The sequence below is a fragment of the Piliocolobus tephrosceles genome, chromosome 2 (assembly GCF_002776525.5).
Source record: "Piliocolobus tephrosceles isolate RC106 chromosome 2, ASM277652v3, whole genome shotgun sequence".
Taxonomy (NCBI): Eukaryota; Metazoa; Chordata; class Mammalia; order Primates; family Cercopithecidae; genus Piliocolobus; species Piliocolobus tephrosceles.
In genome coordinates this window covers 38961816-38984989 of record NC_045435.1, presented here as the reverse complement: position 1 = coordinate 38984989, position 23174 = coordinate 38961816, and the positions used below count along the sequence as shown (strand labels likewise).

Here is a 23174-nt window from a genome sequence, read left to right as displayed (position 1 = left end):
AGAACCCCTGGATTTCTGATAATTTTACTAGGCAAAAAGAAGTAGTAAAAAATTAAAAAGTAGTAAAATATAGACAATAGCATTTTGTTTGTATTAAAAGGGAGAACTTAGACTTCAGGGTCGAATTTCAAGCAACAGATTAAGTATGGTAATTGACAAAACGGTTTACAACAATGACAGCTGCTAAATCTTAGAGACTGTATTTTATGGGGAACGAGAGCAACACACATAGCAACAATCGGCTTGTCCTTGCTTTTCTTAAACTGAGAAACTTGTCAAATATTGCCAAAACAGACCTTTTATTTCAGAGTTATTATTAGAATTGTAAAATCATTTCTTCTACACAGGTTCAGATGAAATCTCTAAAAACGTCTCATAATTGCTCTTTAGCGCCACAGTTTGTTGACTGGTTTTTACTGTGTGCCTCTCTCTGAAAAGCCAAATCCACCTCTCAGTAAATGCACTTGTCTCAGTCAACTTCAAGTGTTCTTTGAAATTATTTGCCTTTTTAGAAAGCAAAAGGTCAGAGATAGAGGAACCTCTACATTTTCCTGCTGAAAACCATTCACATAAACCACTGTTTAGGCGCTCTAATAAGCAAGGAAATAACTTGCCTAAAAATCCAACTTGACTTGGCAGTAGCAAAGTCAACTGCTGTCCTTTCTGATCCTGATGTAGATGAACTAACAGAATCCTGAGCCACCGAAATTTTCGTATTATAATTCTTTTCAACTTTTAAAATAAGCATGGTTTTCTAATACTCCTTCCCTTTGCCTTTCACTAGATAAAATATAAATCCACACTTGAAGGCAGGGCCCTACAGTCTGCCCCACACTTCTGCTGGGTCACTATTGTCTACTACACAGCAGTCGGAGTACTCATTCTGCCAACTTACAGTTTAGACAGGTGCTCGACCTTACTCAGCGAAGTGGGCTCTGCACCAAATGATGAGGCTCTGTTGGGACTGAATTAATTGGGATTTTGCTCATCCTCTTACCTTATTCTTCTGGAAGCACTGTTGTACTTTTCACTTCATCTTTCCCTTCACTGATGCCATGCTTTCAGTTTCTACCACTTATAAGTACTTGCCTGTTTCCAGCTACCATCCTCCAGAAACAACTTCCTATTTTCTTTTATGATGATTTAATAAGATTGCTTCCTTTCTCACTCAAGGTGAGCAGCCAGCTGACCCCATGATTTCCCAGGATAATGCCCTGCTATCTTCATTTCACATCAATTACCCTGTAGATCTTACCATCACATTCCATTATTCTAATTCTTAGATATAAAATTACTTCTCACTAGTCCACATCTGTTGAACCTGCTCTTTGTTTTCCTGGTAACCATTAGTCAACACCTCCCACCTCTGCCAGGCCCCTGAATCTTTTGAGTGACAACACAGCTTCACATTCATGGTCAGCCACTTTAAAATGAAAGGACTGAGATAAAAATCGTGATGCTTTTAGCCAAAACCCTCTGCAAAGCTTCTAGAACAAAAAGTAACAGACAACACAAACTTCAGAATATTAAACAGAATCCATTTCAGAGCACATAAAGGATATAAGCGCATTCTCAAATTGATTTTTCTAGGCGACGTTATTAGAATAAAGCATCACCATGCTATATCAACTCAATGAGATTCTCAAAACAAACACAGGAAGCAACTCAGTTTTACAAATATGCTTATATTAGGGAGCAAGTAACAACATTTTTTTTGAAAGTGACCTTGAAAAATCCAAGTCAGTAAAACTCTAAAATACTTCTGACAAGGTTCTAGGTACCCAAAGCAGAACTGAAATAGGACGTGGAGACCCTGTGACCCAGGGCTCCACATAAGCCAGTGGCATTGGTACAGGAGCCTGAATCACATTTGCCCTCAATGACTGCAATGGCTCTAATCTGCAAGCAAATCACCAGCAGAACCTAGCTTGCTAGGCAAGGCATTCTATTGCGGTCATTTTGGGGTTAGTCTGTATAGCCCTAAAAATTGTCTGATGTATTCACTTATCGGATAGCACACTGTAGGGGGAAAAACCCTAGTCAGGAAGTTTAGTACTTCCTTGAAAAGTGACTTTAAAAACCACAGATCCTTATGATGATTAAAATTCAGGACTTCTAGGTGGGGTGTGGTGGCTCATGCCTGTAATCTCAGCACTTTGGGAGGCCAAGGCAGGTGGATTGCTTGAACCCAGGAGTTCAAGACCAGCATGGGCAACATGGTGGAACCCTATTTCTACAAAAAAACACAAAAATTTAGCCAGGTTTGGTGGCACATGCCTGTGGGCCCAGCTACTTGGGAGGCTGAGGTGGGAGGATCACTTGAGGCTGGAAGGCTGATGTTGCAGTGAGCCATAATGGCGCCACTGCACTCCAGACTCGGTGACAGAGCAAGGCCCTGTCTCCCCCCATCCCTAAAAAAATCAGGCCTTCTAATCACATAATAGTTGAATTTTGACATATAATTAACTTGTAGGTGAGTTTTCAAGTTTCAAAATAACTGAATAATGACATATGAACATTAGCTTTAATGGGAGGGGATTCAGTTTATCATATAAAATGTTTAGGGTACTAGGCTGCAGAACTAACAGTTATTGTTAGGAAACAGTTTTACAGAATTTTTAGATTTGCAATTTATGTATAATCATACCTCAGACCATAAAGAATGTGGACCTCTGCTGTAGGACTTTTAGGGCAAGGTCAATTAACCCTACTGAAAACAGTTTCAACACAGATTTCACAGTTCTAGTAACTTTAGCCCTAGAGAGATGTGGATGATGTTTTCGTGTATTCATTATGCACACCCACAGATACACATATAAAAGCATTTCTTTGCAATGAAACACTAGATATTTAAATTCCTAGCATCAGTCAGCTAATTATCTAGAAGAAACAAAACAAACATTGGTGGGTGCCAGCTGTGCCCCGGACTAGGCTCTTTCACAGGTATCTTCTCATTAACCGCCTAAAATGTCAAAATTTAATGAGACCTTTTTCCTGGAAACCACCTTGGTGGATTAAAATTAATGATTATTTAAAGTTTCATAGGGTACTATGCTCACTACCTGGGTGATGGGATCATTCGTGTCCCAAACTTCATTGTCATGCAATATACCCATGTAACAATTCTGCGCGGGTACTCCTTGAATCTAAAATAAACATTGAAATTATTTAAAAAATAAGTTTCACTTTTGTTCACAATAGTTACAAAGTTTAGGTGGAAACTTTTTAACATCTATATAGACATGTATAAGAATACATGGTCAGAAACCAACCAAAAAGAGGGAAGTTTTGTTTCTCCCAGCTAGATGAATCCTTGATTATATCAGAAATGGGTAGAAATAGTACTAAATGTTTCTTCCGCTCCTTCTGCCAAAGAAATAGAATATCTGCGTGTATCTGGTCACTATGAATTTGCAAAATGAGGAATGAGCACTGATTGACGTCAGTTCCATTTAATTCACTCCAGACACCAGATGCTGTTAAACAAGTCAAAACTGCAGCAGGACCCAGGAGAGCGACAGAGATAAACTACTGGCCAGGCAAAATGGTCAGGTGTGCACGAAGCTCTGTTGCAGTAAGACAGTTTAGGGCAGTTTCCATTATTGGTGTCTCCCCTGCCTTAAACTGATCAATAAAAATGTGTTTGTTATATACTAGAGGCCATAAGCAAAAGATTTATTGGGGGATAACATTATCTGGCATCTGCTGTTGTTCTTTTTAAATACTGGGAGGACAAAACTCTATTTCTAGCTGACAGAAAAAACCATGCTCTGCTGGGCGGCACCGACCACTAAGCAAAACTGTGCCCACCAGCTGGAAAACTGCTTCTACCATCCCAGGGGGCATCACATGCTTTACCAGACAGACAGGCAATAAGCCACTTAATTTAAATTGTGATATAACTGAAGTGGATTAAAGCTGATATGTAACGATTGTCAGACTACGCTGTTGAGAAAACTAATTGGAAGCAAAGAACCTGATTCCTGGTGACGGCGCTTTTCCCTGATGGAAGCACGTGTTTCCAAGACAACAAAGAGTGGTCTTCTGACTTCATTAATATCACTCTCCTTCATATGATAAACCAAACTTGTATCAGGTTTAGCAAAGAACTACTTTACCTGCATTACTGATTGACAGCAACAATCTAATGCACTGTTCATTATATTAAGAAATTCATCTATCCTATGGACACTTTGCGCTGGTGGGTGAAAGTGTTACGCCAGAAGTTGTCCAAAACCCAGGGATGATTCTGTTTCACACTGGCTTTGAAAGTTTCTGGCCAGGTGCAGCGACTCATGCCTGTAATCCCAGCACTTTGGGAGGCTGAGGTGGGTGGACCACTTGAGGTCAGGAGTTCCAGACCAGACTGGCCAACATGGTGAAACCCCATCTCTACTAAAAACACAAAAATTAATCAGGCATGGTGGCATCTGCTTGTAGTCCCAGCTACTCAGGAGGCTGAGGCAGGAGGTTGCAGTGAGCTGAGATGGTGCCACTGCACTCCAGCCTGGGCAACCGAGTGAGATTCTGTCTCAAAAAAAAAAAAAGTTTCAAAATTTGTTTTCCAGTCAAGGAGGTTAGCATGATTATTATTTCAGTTATAACCCTGTCAGAAACATTCCTATAAACAATTTGGCCTCTTGGAGGTCGCATTTTAGAGCATTCCTTACATTGGGTGACTTCCTCTCATTCAACAGGCTTTAAACTCCATATACACCCCTAACATTAAATTATACCCTGTGTTAAGAGAGATTCCAAGTAGTTTTAAAAAGCAACAGATCAGAGGTTCTCAATGAGAATCTGCATATTTGAATCACCTGGGCTCCAGTCCAGGTTAATTAATTCAGAAATTCACGGGGCGGGGAGTACAGGGCCGGGCCAGGGAAAAGTGAGGGTGCACTTGAGCTAGAATGCATTTTAAGAAAAGCAATTGAGGAATTTTTCTTTTACTGGCAATGCAAGCTCACATTAAGTAATTTGCCTTAGAGACTTCTCCATATAAAAACTTTTATACTGACCCAAACTTTTCTTGTAACACATTTAGACAGTAAATAAAAAATCAAATTTCTTACCTGTGTGATAAAATGTGAGAAAAAATAAAAGTACTCCCATAAATATATTACTTAAAAAAGTGACAACTCCACAAGTAATTCCTTCTGGGACTGGGTAGACAGTTTCCACAAAAAGCTCAAAAAATATAGGTACACTGCTATTCAAGAACACTCCCAGGAGAATACAGGAGGCATACAACGTCACTAAAATAAAAACACAAACATTTTAGTTTCACAGTAGTGGCCGTGAGTCATATCAGACAGATCTTTGGGGTGTTCTCTTTCCCAAGTATTGACTCAAAAATGTCTTCTCTTTTCAAAGGTAGTTGATAAAGTTTGACAAAGTTTCACACATCTGCCAGCTCTCTGCTGTGGTTTTCTGGAGTAGACACAAACCATTTTATTGCTGGATGGGTACCAGTTTATTTCCTTTATCTTTCTGGTGGATTATTCCAGAGCACAAAACAATTTACCACTATCATATAATTAAAAGGATTCTTCTCCTGCTTGGTCACACTCCTTCAGACTCCTTCCATAATTTTAGAAAGAGAATGTAAAATCTAAGCATAAATGTCAGAAACATTAAATGTTACTGAAAATTACATATTTAAAGAGATTAATAATTTAAAGAGGTTAATAATTGCTTTCAAGCACAAAATAAACATTATGTAGTATGTAATTTCTTGAGAAACACAACGGAATTAGTCCTCAATTTTGGAATGGGTTTTAGGTCAACATTTTTTTTAAATGAGTAACTTTTCTGAAACACAGAAAAAGATTCCATCCAGAAACGTACAATTAATAGTGACTAGGATCCCCAATCAAACCATTAAAAATCTATTAACACTATTCTGTGGCAAAATCTATTGAATAAGGATGTTACTCTTATAAGAAAGTCTGGGGAAATATACTACAATTAATTTTATCATTGCTACTACTGTCTCTCTATAAACCTTTGTTAATTTTAACTTGAAGGTGAAAACAGAACCCGAAAGGAAAAAATGATACCCTATTTAGAAACCTAAAACATGTCTCTATATCCTAATAAGTATATCATATTCACTGATAATAATGAGTAGAATTTATCCTAAGTTTAAGGTTACAAGGAAAATATTTTTAATAAAAGTATTTGTTAAGGAAAAAACAATCCTGTATGAGAATTGCAGAAAGTAAGGAAGTTACTTTAAATCTGTTAGGTATTATTCACACACTCACAGAACGTATCAAATTACCAAAGTTTACCACAACTGATGCAATCATCAACAGTCCATGACATTGTTGAAGGGGTAAAAAAAAAAAAATAATAGTATACACTGATTTCTAATAGAATTTCTTTAATTAACCTCCACTCTTGCTTCCCCCTCCAATTACATTAGTCTTTGGGGATTATAAAATATTTAGTATATTCTGATAATACAAATAGTTGGTAATTACTTCAACTGTTTCTTTGAATAGAAGATAGATATGGAAACAGATAACAAAAGAATCACTTAGTGAATAAAGAACATACTGCTGGCTAAGGCAGTGACCAAATTATGTGCACAATTACTTGGGAAGCATCTGATAGCTATGATAAATACCATTTAAAACGTGACATAATTTTCAAGAGATTCTTTTTTTTTTTTTAATTAAAAATTTTTTTTTTTTAGATGGAGTCTCGCTCTGTCGCCCAGGCTAGAGTGCAGTGGCCGGATCTCAGCTCACTGCAAGCTCCGCCTCCCGGGTTTATGCCATTCTCCTGCCTCAGCCTCCCGAGTAGCTGGGACTACAGGCGCCTGCCACCTTGCCCAGCTAGTTTTTTGTATTTTTTAGTAGAGACGGGGTTTCACCATATTAGCCAGGATGTCTCGATCTCCTGACCTCGTGATCCGCCCGTCTCGGCCTCCCAAAGTGCTGGGATTACAGGCTTGAGCCACCGCGCCCGGCAAGAGATTCTTAAAACCAAAACAGAACCTAATACTTCATGTTCACAATATATCTGCTAGATGTAGATCATATAAATCATCACATTTTCTACTTACATATGACTCATTAGTGGTACCTTGGGAAATCTAGGGATGGAATATCATTGGTGGCTTCTATAGAGTATTGTATTTCCAAAACATTTTAGAATTATTTATTTACTATTATTATTATTAAGATGGAGTCTCTCTCTGTTGCCCAGGCTAAAGTGCAGTGGTGCGATCTCGGCTCACTGCAACCTCTGCCTCCCGGGTTCAAGTGATTCTCCTGCTTCAGCCTCCTGAGTATTTGGGATTACAGGTGTGTGCCGCCATGCCAAGCTAAATTTTTTTTTGTATTTTTAGTAGAGATGGGGTTTTGCCATGTTAGCCAGGCTGGCCTCGAACTCCTGATCTCAAGTGATCCACCTGCCTCGGCCCCTCAAAGTGCTGGGATTACAGGTGTGAGCCACTGCGCCCGGCCTAGAATAATTTATTGATCAAGCTGGCATGATGGCTCATGTCTGTAATCCCTTTGGGAGACTGAGGCAGGATTGCTTGAGCCCAGGAGTTCGAGACCAGCCTGGATAACATGGTGAGACCCTGTTTCTCCAAATAATAATAATAATAATGATAATAATAATCATCATCAAGTTATTTTTTAAAATAAAAATTTGTTGATCAGTCAGTGGTAGTCAGAGGAAAGAGAACCATTGACCCAAACATAGATGAGCCTAAGAGTTTAAAACAAGAAAATACTGAAGTAAATAACAGGAAAAAAATCAAGCTCTTAAGGACCACCAAACCAAGTGCTACTTCTGAGTAAAGATTCCCAAATTCCAATGGAATTAGCTGTTTTTAGGAAACATGTTTTGAAATAATACTTTCTACATTTTTATTTCTGAAGGAAATGTACTCCTACATATAATTTATAATCAGACAAATTAAAATGTAATAATTGAAAAATAATCACAATCTGGCTAATAGAATAATTCTATGTGGTAAAATAATGAAAATATAAGAAGAACACACTGAAAGAGAACTATCAATATAGAGTCTTGAAAAGAGAGATTTGATTTTAATGATTTTGTTTTTTTTTATCAAGCACGGTACAAAGAAAGGGGGATGGGATGTGTCAGTCCAGTCTCTTCTGACGCATCTCACGGGGAAGCAGTGGACTCTGAAAACCCTGAGACCTCAAGACCATACAACTCCCTTGGCCCTCATTTCGTGCTTATTAAGAATCTTTGGATTTTGGCTTTCTATGTATCTAAATCCTGGGAGAACTTGGAAGATGAGGGATAAATAACTGTTGTTGGAAAGATACAGTTTTTATTGTGGTTAAACATTCCTGATGGAACTGTAAATAGGTCATCTTCTGGTGAGTAATTGGAAATGTCTATCAAAATAAATGATGTAATTACTCTTTGACCTAGCAATTTCATGCCTAGGAATTTATCCTACTGCTATGCAGGTATAGGTATACAAAGAACACTTACAAAAAAATGTAGTATGAAAAGATTCAAAACAAGCTAAATAACTCCCAATGGGGCGGGGGGGTGTTGGTTGGTTAAAAATTTGTAAAACATCCAAAGAGATATTATACAATTAAAAATGAGGCACCTCTGTATGTATTACAATAATATTAATAACATCTAAGATACATAAGTGAAAAAGGTGCTGAAAAGTATGTTATATTAAAATAAAGGGCACATACAAATTATCTGTCTGTAAATACACAGAATTCCCTAGGAGAATACAGAAGAAACTGGCAATCAGATTTGCCTTTAGAGAGGAAAATTGGGGGTCACAGGAGAGTAGCGACTTTTCACTCTATACTCTTTTTCTACTACTTGAATTTGAATTTTTTTTACTATGTGTATAGCTTAGTTAATAGAATTAAAAGAAATTTCATGATGAACAAATGAATGGACAGTGGACACAACTCCACTTCATGTGAGTTTGTGAGCTCATGAGCTCAGAATTGGTTATCACCAGGTGAGCTGACCCAAAGAGCTGATGTCTATACCCAGGAGCCACATAACATAGCCTTGGCGCAGAATCCTTGACATGAAGATTCCCACTTCATTTGTTAGAATTCCTATATATGGAGGACAAATGGGCTACTATATGTAGGATAAATGGATGATACAACTTTAGAGGCCAGTAATCAAAAATTAGGTATTTTCATTCAATTGTCTCAGTATCGGTGTTTGCTTCTTGTATTACTATAAAAGTAATGACCAAGAGGTTTTTATTACACTGGATAGACATGTGGATATCACTTGTTATTGCAATAAGTAAACAATCATAATAATTTACCCAGAAAGGGGTTAGATTAAGATCTTCATCATCAGAATGGGGGAAGGTAGCCGTGTCAGGACTGATTTAATATATTCCAGTGTTCTGGGGCATGCATAAAGCAGATGCTGATTATTCCAAGTCTGAATTTGACTTCCATTTGAGTTTTCAGTTTAGAGTCTCATACATTCAGTGGGTGAATGTCATCTATTAAAAGTCAGGCAGACAAGATAATTTCCTGCTTGTCATCGAGGGTTCAAACTACATGATCATTAAATATTTCCATAACTTTGTATAACACTGATACTAAAATTATAATCAACTGCCTTTCAATTAAAAATTCAAGGTAATTCAGCAGAATAAACACAACTAAAGTGCTGATGCAGACCTTTTTTCTAATAAAAAGCTAATAAGATTTCATGGGCCTACACTTTAAATTGCAAAAAACAAAGTCCTGTGCAGCACAAAGTACAGTTAAAAATGAATGTATTTCAAGCACATGACTTGGATCATAACCCTGAAAGTACTCCTTCCCACCCTTGTTCCCACAACAAATGAAATTACTAAACTTTAGGGAAACAAAACTATGCATGAATACATTTTTATTAACTAAAGTTACACTAAAAACTTAGGGGATCAGTGGTTATAAAACAAATCACAGATAAGAATAAGAACTATTCTATCAATATCTAATGAGATTCTCAAGACAGCAGTAACAATTGCAACTTCATAATCTTGGATTTATATAATTTCTAAAAATATTTTAAAAACTGCTTTCACATCTATTATCTTATTTGATTATCCTATCAGCTCTTTGAGGCAGGTAAAGTATTTTACAGTTGAAGTGACCAAAGTTCTGAAAGTAAAAAAACAGCTTATTTAGAAACACTGTAAATTAGCAGTGCTAATAATATGATTAAGGCCTACAGACTCTCTAGCATGTTTTCTGCCAATTCACTGTGTCAGAGTGAAAAAAACAAAAAATAACAAGGCTTGGTATTTTTCAATCCAATGGTATTGACACGAAAGGCATATTTCCCAAATCCATATTCAGCACAAAAGCTGGAAGTGACTGCACATTATATGACAGAACCAAAAACAAAGAATATCAAAAGGTTACAAACAAAAAGATGAATTTTAATCATAATAAATATAACACTGGCCCCAAATGTCTAAGTATAGAAGAGGGAAAACTTAGCTTAAGCCTTTCTTCAAAACAACTTATCGGATACGTATTATGTGGAGGCTGCTATGTTAGAGCAGTAAATAACCTCAGATCACTCTTACTCTAAGGAATAGGATGGACACCTGCTGCCCCAGCAACCATTTATATGCACATTGTTAAGATGATAATTATATTCCTCTCTCCAAAAAAAAAAAAAAAAAAAAAAAGGCATGTCTAACCAATAGAAGCAACAGCTTTGGTGCTGAATGCAGCAGGAAGTGTGCTAAATTCTAGTAAAATATTTTAAGGAGGACCCTAGCAAGCTATGATAGGTTTAGAAGAGAGTGATCCGGCAGGTCAGTGGTGTGGAATCCACATCCGATGAGGAATGGCTCTAAGAATGGTGGCGATGGTGGGGGGGATGGTTAAATTAAAAGCTAAGGTCAGACATGACAGCTTGACAGCTGTCTTCAAATGTTTTGAGGGCTGTCAATGGAAAAGAAAGGGAGTAGACTTGTTCTCTGCGAGCTTTGTTGCTTCAAATCAGTTATAACTCACTGGGAGGATGAATGTTCTAGGCCCCAGAGCTAACAACAAAACAGATAATGTCTTCTCTTGTGGGAGATATTCAAGTTGTAGACAGATGAACATAAACCTGGGATGTGATAGAAGAGATTCACTTACTGAATGATAAATTATATTAGATGATGCCTAAAGTTCATTTAAGTAGATCAATAACAAATTTAAATATATGTAGGGAGGAGAACTTAACCAGAATATTAAAAACAAAAATCTTGCCAGGCATAGGGCTCACATCTGTAATCCCAACATTTTGGGAGGCCAAGGTGGGCAAATCGCTTAAGCTCAGGAGTTTGAGACCAGCCTGGACAATGTGGCGAAACCCCATCTCTACAAAAAAAAAAAAAAAAAAAAAGAAAGTTAGCTGGGCGTGGTGGCACATGCTGTAGTTGCTAACTTGGGAGGCTGAGGTGGGAGGATAGCTTCAGCCTGGTAGGTCAAGGGTACTGTGAGCCAAGGTCGCACCAGTGCACTCCAGCTTGGACAACAGAGTGAGACTGTTTCAGAAGAAAAACATCAAAAAATCAAAAAACCTGTAGGTGCTTCTTGGTGGAAAAGAATAATAGAAGATTTGCTTAGAGGTTTATGAAGAAATAAGTAGCATTGTAAAATAACACAACACATTTTTATTATAAATTATCTTAAGGAGTAGAATCAAGAAATTTCTCTGAAAGTTAGGCTTATAACATTAATATACTTTACTGGGCAAACTTTTATTATTGTGCATACTGACTGAACTTTTATTTCACGATGAAGTTAGGAAAGTTAACTGGGAATTATTAGATTAGACCTTTATTACAACTATATCACAATCCAATTAAACTTGAATAAGTGAAAATACACCTTTTGCAAATGAAGGTACATATGAAGAGAAACAATAAGCAGCCAGAAGAAACATTCACAGTGTTTGCTAACTACATAGCTTTTCCATAGGTTTTGAGCGTGCTGAATACATAGAATATACATGTATGTGTGTACACACACACAGATATACTTTTCTATATCACTGAGCTGTACCTCTTCTCTCAGCATCACATTTCTTCCTAAAAAAAGTGACTGCTGTGGCCTTCATAATCTACCGCTGATTAAAATACGCAGTATATGCAACTGTGGTTCCAAAAGAGGATGAGGTATATTTTGCTGCAATGTACTATTAAATCATGGAACACTCACTGATGCCTAGTCAAGCCCTCCAACTCTAAGAAACACAGAATCTGCTGGAAGACTTATTCCTCTTCTTGAAAATCTCCATAGATAAACATTATATGATCTTCCTCCGCATTTAATGATTCTTACATTAAGATTTTTCACAAATCCATTCTCTTCTTTTAATCCATATTCTACTTATTCTACTTTTTCTTTCTTGAGCAGTCTGTCATAAGCACAAGAGTTTGTCACTTTTAGTCCATAAAATTGAAGAGTAGTTAAGAACAGAGGCCAAATACATGAAAATATAGCAAGAGGATTACTCTCTAGCCTATACATGTTGCATGCCTTTTTTTTTTTTTTTTTTTTTTAAGAGACAGGATCTCACTCTGTCATCCAGGTTGGAATGCAGTGGTCATGGCTCACTATAGCCTTGAACTCCCAGGCTCCAGTGATCCTCCCACCTCAGCCCCCTGAATAGCTAGGATTATAGGCACATGCCATGCCATCTGGTAATTTTTTAATTTTTTGTAGGGACATGGCCTCACTATGTTGCTCAGGCTGACCTCAAACTCCTAGCCTCAAGTGATCCTACTGCCTTGGCTTCCCAAAGTGCTGGGATTATAGGTGTAAGCCACTGACCCAGCTGTTGCATGCCTTTCAATACAACTGGGTATGTTTCCTTTCTTTAAAATAACACCTGAAGTCACCTTGTGGTCAGCTGTCACTCCCTGGGGGCTTCTGTCTAGCTAGCTGTCCTTCCTTACTTCCCCACCCAGCATGTTTCTGATATCACTGTCATAGCATTCTAGTAACTTTAGATGAAATTAGATAAATAATCTCTCCCAAGGCAACTTCTGTCAAACAGTCAAATTATACTGTTTCAGTAAACTCAACGAAGTGCTAACATTTTTCAAAATGTCATTTTCAAAGCATTCATCTGTTCAGTACAAAATGACTTGGTGAGTTGTGGCTAACAGGGCTGCTAGACATCTAGTTCTCAGATAAGATGAATAATGTGTTTTCACAATTTTGTTTACTGCATAAACTACAAGATTTTGAAACTCATGTTATCTAGTCATGAGGTTATTTATTCGTCCTATTCTAAGTACTTCAATTAATAAAGACATAATGCAATTTTAAATATTCTGAGTTTCTCTAAGGAAAAGACTCCAAGAGGATGTATGTAAGCAAATAAATGTATCAAAACAGTATGCTCTGGCATAGACTGGAATGACCCAGATTTTCTTCTGTAAAGATGGTAACAATAATATCACAACCAGTGAACTATAGAAAGATTGCAATAGAAAGTTTTAATGAGGTTGGGCGTGGTGACTCACTCCTGTAATCCCAGCTACTTGGGAGGCTGAGGCATGAGAACCACTTGAACCTGGGAGATGGAAGTTGCAGGGAGCTGAAATTGCGCCACTGCACTCCAGCGTGGGTGACAGAGTGAGACTGTCTAAAAAGAAAAAAAAGTTTTAATGAGACAGCAGTAGCACTTATAACACATGGGTTGAACAAAATTAACTAGCTTTCCATTTATTAAACAGTTTAAATTAGTGCATATATTTATAAATACATTTCATGTAGAGTCTTCTGATATATAAAAAGCCATAATAGAAATTCGAAGTTTGCTAGGAAAGAGGAAAAAGACTAGATGTTTTCCTGATTAAAATAGGAATGACTAGTAAAAAAGAAACATGAATTTGCCATTATGGACTTTAAACACAAGCCTAAAGGTATAGATTTGTCTATAATTAGATTTTGTAGTAAGTTTCCTTTCATGAAACCTCTTCTACTGAAAAGGAATTAGGTCAGATTTTTACAAGGCTTGTAAGAGTATCTGTGACAGATTTATTTAAATTCTCGTGCTCCATTTAAAACATGCCCCTCTACCTTCCTACAGCAAGTGCTGAATAAGAGTGACCACAACTGCTGACTACCATTGGCAACAAGTAATGTTTACAGCGGCTCACATGGAGATAACATATACTTTATTCATTCATTCATTCATTCATTCATTCATTCATTCATTCATTCACTCCTTCTTCAGGGCCTGTGCTAGGTTCCACAGTGGGAGTTGGCAAAAAACCATGCTCGAGATTTTCAGACTGGCAGGGAAGATAAGACATATATACCCAGGTAACTATTAAGTAGTATTAGGGGAGAGAGACAAAAACCTGCTATAATTCAGAGAAGGAATGTGGACAAATCTAGTCCTTAACTCAGTGTGCTTGTACGGTAAAAATGTATCTTTCAGGAGTATCTAAGTGACATTCAAAAACTTACTTACAATTGAAAACGACAGTAGAACTTATAAATTCTGTGGTTGTTAAGCTGGCCACATCAACTCTATCTTTCAATTCTGGCCTTAAGTTAATTTAGAATTCTGCTTTCCTTTCTGTCCAACATAATTGTTTTCAATACCAGACTGGTAAAATATGGTCTTGACTAGCGTCAATCACATCAATTTTAAGATTTAAAAGATGTATAATTTTCAAATACATTTTTCCCTGATTATAAAATTAAAACATACTCATACAAATCCAGACAAAAAAAAGAGATTAAAAAACTAAGTTCACTCTTAATCCTCCACCCAGAGATAAAGCTGTTAATTTTATCATATTAAATTGAAAAGACATAAAATTTAATGGAATGTACTATCTTATAATACAAATTCTATACTTAATTCAAGGGAAAGAAATCTGTTCTTTATGTACTCATGACTATGTTCTTGTAAAATCTCACAGATGCTAACTTGACATACAGTATCACACACACACACACAAAAACTGAATGTAATGCCATGAATAAGAAGAGTTGTAAACTAAGACTGTTCTACCAGAATGTTGTACAACTGCTAAATTATGAAGTTATACCAGAATAAAAATTTTAAAAAAATTCTGGCTCTGGCTCAGAATACTTGCCAAAATTGTTCAAAACCCCAATGTAGGATGCCAGCGTGTACAACAGTGCACAGTATTTTACTCTGTATCTAATTACTACTTTGGACAACTGGGTTTTCCAGGCTAAGCATGTGTACAGAGAAGAGGGACTGTTGGCAGGATGGTGTAGAGCAGGGATTTCCAAGCCTTCTTTGTTCTTAGCACTCCTAGTGTCTCAATAATTTTTTTCACAGTGTTCCAAGGCCAAAAGAAATAGCCAACAATCCCATTAATCACATCATTTGGTTCAAACTATTTAATAACATGTATTATATGTCCTAACAATTTAGTAGCCATTAAAAAAATAATACCCATAAGCTAACGGAAATATATTTTTATTTCAATCTTAAAGAACCACAATTACTTATTGATGAGATGTGTGCACTGATGTGCACTGCAAGACTTTTAAGAGTTTGGAATCAGACTGGACACCCCCCACCCTCATTTTGTGTTCCACACTAATTTTTGTGTGGCACTTGTGTGTACTTCCTTTTTATCACAGCAACTGCCAAAAAAACTACTTTGCAAAGATATGATGTCATCAAACAGAATGCAGCAGAATCTAATGCAGAAATTGGGAACTTCTCTGAACTAGAGGTTCAACCAGTATCTGACAGATGTTGCGGATCCCTGTGCTGCCCTTGTGAGTTTACTGAGGCACTCCAGGGTGGCTGGCTTGGTGCAGAGGTTGCTAATTTTTAGTATACGGCAACCTTATCCCCTCGCCCTATTATCACTGCAAACGTGGTAGGTAATCCCAAATAAATGGCTGTCCTTGAAAGATTTGATGCCTCTGATGTGTAAACTGGTGGTTCTTTTATTACAGAGTATAGCGGTTCAAATTGGGATATGCAATATTCCTTACATATAATGTAGACCAAAAACACCTGCCTTTTCAAAGATTCCCATGGAACACACATGCCACCGGCCAACAGGTCCCTATGGAGTCACTTTCAGACTTTTATTTACTTCTATTCATACAAATGCTTGTTATAAATGACTGTCACAATCTTACAATCTACCTTTATAACAAATAATCCTATAATTAAATACATAATGCAAAAGGTGGCTGAATATTACTTGCAAATAATATAAAATATGCATCTTAATATTTTGCTGGAAGAAAGGAAGATGCACTAACAGCCTCTGGTTTATAAGCCAATAATAATCCATAATAAAGCCATAGTAATTTTAAAAACATCCCATGGTAGGCAGAGTAATGCCCTCCCTCCCCTAAAGATATTCATGACAATATCTGGAATTTGTGAATATGTTACTTCGCAAGACAAAGGGGATTAAGGTTGAAATGGGACTAAAGTTGCTAACCAGCTGGCCTTAAAATTGAGAGACTATTCCAGATTATCTTGGTGGGCCCAGTGTAATCATAAGCATCCTTAAAAGTGGAAGTGGAAGAGCAGGAAGAAAGAGGAAGGCAGAAGGATTCAGAAGCAGATGTAATGATGGAAGAAAGGCACAGATAATGCGACGTGAAAAGAACTTGACCCAAGGTTGCTGGCTCTGAAGGCGGAGGACAGAGCCATAAACAAGGAATGTGGGTGACCTCTACAAGTTGGAAAAGGCAAGAAAAAAGATTCTTCCCTAGAGTCTGTTTACATTTTGATTTTAGCCCAGTGAGACCTGTGTTAAACTTCTACCCTACAGAAATGTAAGGTAATAAATTTCTGTTGTTTTAAGTTGCTAAATTTGCATAACTTTTATAGCAGCGATAGAAAACTAATAGACTCTGAATTGATTATATTAATAATGACAACAAAAACAACAGCAACTAAAAATGTTTCAGGTCTATCAGATAAGCTAAGTAAGCTGGCTGTAATATACTTTCAACAGGTATTTCCAGTAAGTTTTACTTTATATTAGTGATGTAATAAAACTAAATGTAAAATAAACCTATAGAGGCTGGTTCAAATAATTTTACTGAAGTATACCATAGTTTTTTTGCCTTTGTTAATTTTTATTATTGTTTAACAGTGATATAATGACTATAACCAGGATAAAAATCTTTGTATTGGCCGGGCACGGTGGCTCAAGCCTGTAATCCCAGCACTTTGGGAGGCCGAGACGGGCGGATCACGAGGTCAGGAGATCGAGACCATCCTGGCTAACACGGTGAAACCCAGTCTCTACTAAAAAATACAAAAACTAGCCGGGCAAGGTAGTGGGCGCCTGTAGTCCCAGCTACTTGGGAGGCTGAGGCAGGAGAATGGCGTGAACCCGGGAGGCGGAGTTTGCAGTGAGCTGAGATCCGGCCACTGCACTCCAGCCTGGGGGACAGAGCGAGACTCCGTCTCAAAAAACAAAAACAAAAACAAACAAAAAAAATCTTTGTATTATGCTCCGATAGGAATTTTTTAAAAAATAAGCATTTCCATGCTCTACGTTTTAAGGCTAAAGATTATACTTCTTTTCCATATGAAAAATACCAATTAAAATATTTTTAGTTATTTCTTGGACTCTTTAGATAAGATGATAGTTTGATGACTGGACAAGAGAAACTTTTTTGTATATTTAACAATTACTTATAGAAAGCAAGAAGAAGTCCTACTGTCAGAGTTATGTACATTTCTATGAACGAAAATATTTATGAAAAGTTCAAAAATAGCCTATGTTCACCTGTGGTTAAAGGTAGGTGTGTGATGCTGTTCAAACAGGTCAGGGTGAACCACGTGGATGACAGCGTAGCTCCAGAAAACAGGAGGAGAAGAATTAGTTTCAGCATACCCCTGATAAAATCTGCAAACCTAAAAACAAAAATGTTCTATTAATTCTAGTGGGATTTAAAAATACTATTTAAACAAATGACACACTTTCATTAACAACTACTTGAGGAATTTCCATGTATTCTTTTAAAAGACAGTTTTGTGTGTGTGTTTTTTTAACAAATTTTCTTACATGATGTTACTTTGTGATAATTTTTTCTCTCTTATAAAACACAAAAAAATGGCATCTTTGTTCAGGATCTACAATTTATAGGATATATTCTGAGTGTTTACTTTTTTTTTTTTTTAGAGACAGGATCTCACCATTGCCCAGGCTGGAATGTAGTGATGTGATCAAGGCTCACTGCAGCGTCAACCTCCCAGGCTCAAGCAATCTTTCCACCTCAACCTGCTGAGTAGCTGGGCTAAATAATTTTTTTTTTTTTGTACTGACAGGGTTTCCCTATGTTGCCCAGACTGGTCCTGAACTCCTGGGCTCAAGGATTCTCCCACCTCAGCCTCTCCAAATGCCAGTATTACAGGCATGAGCCACCATGCACGGCTGATTCTGAGTTTTTAAGTGCCACTGTCATTTTCTTTATATTTTTCTATACTTTCCAAACATTCTATAATGAATATATATTATCCCAGTTTTGAAGATCAGGCTAATTTGTTGACATGAACTTGCAAAGATCTCTCTCAAAATTTAAACTCACTCCAAGAACAAATATAGATGCCTTCACCGGAGCCTCTCAGGTCCTATGTGACCTGCTGCCTGCCACTGCTCTCTCTTTTCCTACTGTTCTCCAGTTGGATGGCCATGTTTCTCTTTCTCATACATGCCATGGTTGCTTACCACAGCAATATGTAGCTTCTGTACTTGTTCCATCTGCCTGGAATGCTGGTACCACCTGGATCTTCACGTCTTCCTCCTGCTTACCCCTCGGGTCATTCAGGTCTCAGTTCAAAAGGCCCTCTGGGCTCAGTGAAGAAATCTTTCCCCATCCCATCTCCACTTTCTATTTTATTTCTTCATAACACTTTCTCTATTGGAAATTGTCCTGTTTTTGCATTTATTTTTTGTCTTCCCTACCAGACTGTAAACTTCCTGAAAAGAAAACATACACAGCATCTGGAATAGGAATATTATTCTTCTAAACTTGGGACTTTTATAGTATTTTAAGTTTTCATGTTTGAGTTTTCATGAAACTAAAGGGCATCCGGTAGAGATGCTTATCATTTAGCTATGCCAAAAAAATTTCCCACTTGCCAGCTGCTTTTCCTCACCTGCAGATTAACTGTTGATTATATAGACACAATCCTCTGGCTGCACAATTTATTTTGTTCTTCAGAATTGTTCCTGTTATAGAATCGTTGGTCCCATCTCAAATATGACATTTACTATATTCTCTCCACTTTGAATTTTCTAAAGTTAATTTTAATTTCTATTGTAATGATGTGACTGTCTTTCTTAAAACTTTGAATACTGTCTTCTGTTTTATACTTATTTGACATGATATGGTTAATCATGTTTGTGTTTTCTAGAATAAAATGACTTCCTATGAGAGCTGATGCCATCTTTTGGTGGGAAAAATGAATTAACTTTTGCCCAGTGACTTAAATTTGTCCTCAAGCAGAAAATTCTTACATATGCTGAAAAAGTTTCCACAACTTTACAAAATGTTCCTCAAGAAAATCCAAAAGACTGTTTTAATCCCACGCTTACCTAACAGTTTTCAGATTTACATTTTGGTATGCTGCATAAACTTATTTGTCAGATACAGAGATGACAAGGTATAAGAGAATCAAACAGGTTTTTGGTACAAATCAGAGCTGAATTGCAAGAAAGTTTCATAGAAACGGATCATACAAGAATAAACCGACAGCTGTAGTCTGCTATTTTTGGAGACCCCGTCCTTTTGAATAGGCTGATACCACTGAAGTATATTATTAGGACCAAGAAGTACCTTTAATAGTGGTCTTTAACAACATAATTACAAAAATATCACCCAAAGCACTCATGTCTACAAGGTAGCTCTGTTCTAGGGAATCCCTAAAAATGGTGGTAGGAAAGTAATTTTAAAGTTGATTTTAGGGCTAGGAAATAACTGAAATTGATTTCAGATCCCAGAGTAAGGGTAGTATTTTTTAGAACTTCCATTTCAACAAATGAAAAGCAGAAAAGTCCTCAGTCTAACTTTTCCCTCTAGTTGTATCGATATCTAGTTAAAATTAAGGGGTACAGAAGGAAAATAATGAGAAATAAACATTTGAGACATCATTTTTGATACATAATTGTTCCCTCTTTGACCAATTTGGTGCTCAGAACAGGATGTGATCAATGATGACTCACTATAATTGGCTTGGAGATTTAACTAGAAAAATGAGGTATAATTCTTGTCAAAATAAGACAGGTTGATGTATTTTTAATATCAGTGATTTCCTACAAATACTATTTTCCCCTTCTGCTTCTTTAGTTTTTAGTTTTCTTATATTTTCCTAACTTAAAACTTCAAATAAAATGATTTAGAAATTACAGTGTCAATTTATTCTTTTAATATCCCTGAAACACTATACGAACCATAAAATCTAGGTATAACATTATCCCACATCAATTATATTTAAGTATTTAGATATTGAGGTGATACGTGGCTCTTATTTGATTTTCCCAAATACATAATTAGATTCTCCTCTTCATGGTAAAGTTGATTGCCTAATTTTGTTTTTGAGCATAGTAAAATAATTTGGGAAGTGAATGAATATTATCTCTTTGGAAAATACCAAGAGTAGTTTTATAGGCATTTGCCTAAAAGAGTGACATTTTAATTCTTTTCCTTTTTTTTTTTTTTTTAGAACAAACGGGACCTTTTTCCTTCTTCTGACTAATTCTAACAGTGTGTTGTTGTAATAGGTTACGATCAAAGAGAGTGTGATGATACTGAAAGTCTTCACAGACATTTTGCATCAAAAAGGGATAACCATAGGAAAATACCTGCCAAAAAAGACCATAAATATATAATATCTGCTAATCAGGACATTGCCTGTTCATGGAAAGTTCTAATGACACTTCTACGAATGATTTCTTCTTGAACCTTTTAGTCTCCATGACTATTAATTTGTCTTTATTATTACATTACCTTTTTCGGGCTCCATTTATAGATGTTGTTCTCCAATAACACGGAAAGAGGCAGTTTAATTACACTGGAAATACATTTCTAGTCTCCAAAAAAACACTCGAGGAAGGGACTACTCCAGAGAAACTTTCTTATAGCAGCAAATTCTCTTTTTTTTTTTTTTTTGAGATGGAGTCTCACTCTGTTGCCCAGGTTGGAGTACAGTGGCTCAATCACTGCTCACTGCAACCTCTGCCTCCCGGGGTTCAAGCAATCCTCCTGCCTCAGCCTCGCCGGCAGCTGGGACTACAGGTGCTCATCACCACTCCCAGCTAATTCTGCATTTTTACTAGAGACAGCGTTTTGCCGTGTTGGCCAGGCTGGTCTTGAACTCCTGACCTCAGGTCCACCCACCTCGGCCTCCCAAAGCGCTAGGATTAGAGGTATGAGCCACCGTACCTGTCCTGTTGGCAGTAATTCTATATAACGCATGTGAATTTTCTTGTAATCTGAACAAGTACCCCTTTCTGACCTTTGCTTGTTTTACTTTTCCCTGAATTGCAATGTTTATTTAGGTGAGCCTATTTATCTTTAGGCTTTTTTCCCCTTCCTCTGTCCACTCACAAGTTTAACAAAATATTCTCACCTTGCCATAGCTATTCCAACAACACAGCCTCCAACTATGGACCAAAATCCAATCCAGCCAGCATCTACCTGTTAAGAAAGAAGCAGACACATTTAATATAAGACGATCACATTGCAATATAAAAGGAATGAAAAAAAGTCCTCTGGAATCAATATGTTAATAGCTAAATGGATGAAATAAAAGAATTCACGTGTAACTAATGTATACAAACATCTAAGAAAACATGTCCTTGATTAACTTTTTATTGGAATATAGAAGTCAACAAAATAATCAATGTCATCAAACAAATATTTTTCAAGTATGTACTACATGCCTAATGTTGGACTAGGAACTCTTAAAATTAAGAAAAGGATGGAAGATAGTCACAGCCCGAAAAAGTTTAAATATAACCAACATAGGAAACGGCTAGGTAATAATTGGATGCTAAAACATGGGGCAACAACTAAAAATATATCAGAAGGTGGAAGGCAGGGGGAAATGTGGGGCTGAGCAAGAAAGTAGACAGAGAAAAAGAAGTTGAGCTGGGTTTCAAACGTATAGCTTGTTCCCCTCTTGAGAAAACATTTCCAGCCCTGCCATTTACTAACTGTGTGACTCTGGGCAAATTATGTCTTTTTACTTATAAAATGGATTAAATGACATAATTTGTATACAGTACCCAGATGAGTGGCCAGGACATAGGAAGTGCTCAGTAAACATTAGCTGTTATTATTATTACTAACTGATGAGGCTTCTCCATCTATCTAGTCTCTTTCCTGCCTGTGTGGCCACACTTTTTCACAGCAATCTATGAATGCTGCCTACATTTTCTCATCACTCCTGTATCTTTAACTCTTATTATGACTTGGTTTCTGTCCCAACTGATACTCTAGGTCTCAGTTCCTGCATTAGTGGAATGGGGATAATAAAGTTTTTTGAGGGTTAAATAAGTTAATAAATGTAAAGTGCTCAAAACATGTTAGTTGTTATGAAATAAATTTCATGTCTCTAATAATACTGGTACATCTTGTCTCCTCTTTCTCCTTCCCACAACCATCATGCTTGCTTTTATTACCTTCTTACTTCTTGAACCTTGTAAGAGCTTCTTAAATGGTCTTCACAATCTATTTTGCTCACTGTTGCCAGAATAATTATCCTAAGCATTCTGCGTCCCTGCTCGGAAATAGTTACTGGCTTTCCTTGTGGTTACAGGACAAAGTTCAAACCTGACCTGGCACTTGAGCATTGTCCAAACTAGCATCTACCTTTTATTGTTTTTCGAGTCATATTTTTCATTACACTTGTGACAGGGATTGCCAGCTGTCCACCAAACGATTTCTTCTTCTACCTGGGTACTTAGCTAGATGACCTGTCCCAGTTTCTAGCTGGAACAAGTGACCATGTGTCAGCTTTCATTAATGGAAGTGAGCAGAAGTGAAGTGTGCCACCTCCAGGTTAGAACTTGAAGGAAGGTGTATGCCTCCTCCATGCTTTCTCTCCCTTCCTGCCAGCTGCAGTCTGGATGTGGCTGCCCAGCTGCACCCATGCATATAATGACAAGGTCCTAGGGGACAGAAGAGATACAAGTG

The 23174-nt window shown here is 37.1% G+C and overlaps 1 protein-coding gene across 1 annotated transcript in view; it reads right to left on the bottom strand.

Annotated features, from left to right (window-relative positions):
• Positions 1–23174, bottom strand: part of SLC49A4 (solute carrier family 49 member 4) — an 87281-nt gene that overhangs the window by 3373 nt on the left and 60734 nt on the right. The window contains exons 6-8 of the mRNA XM_023214758.3: positions 21607–21674; positions 17762–17889; positions 5073–5255 (exon numbers count right to left, since the gene is read on the bottom strand). Coding sequence (XP_023070526.1) covers positions 5073–5255; positions 17762–17889; positions 21607–21674 — 379 coding nt within the window. The remainder of the gene's footprint in view (positions 1–5072; positions 5256–17761; positions 17890–21606; positions 21675–23174) is intronic.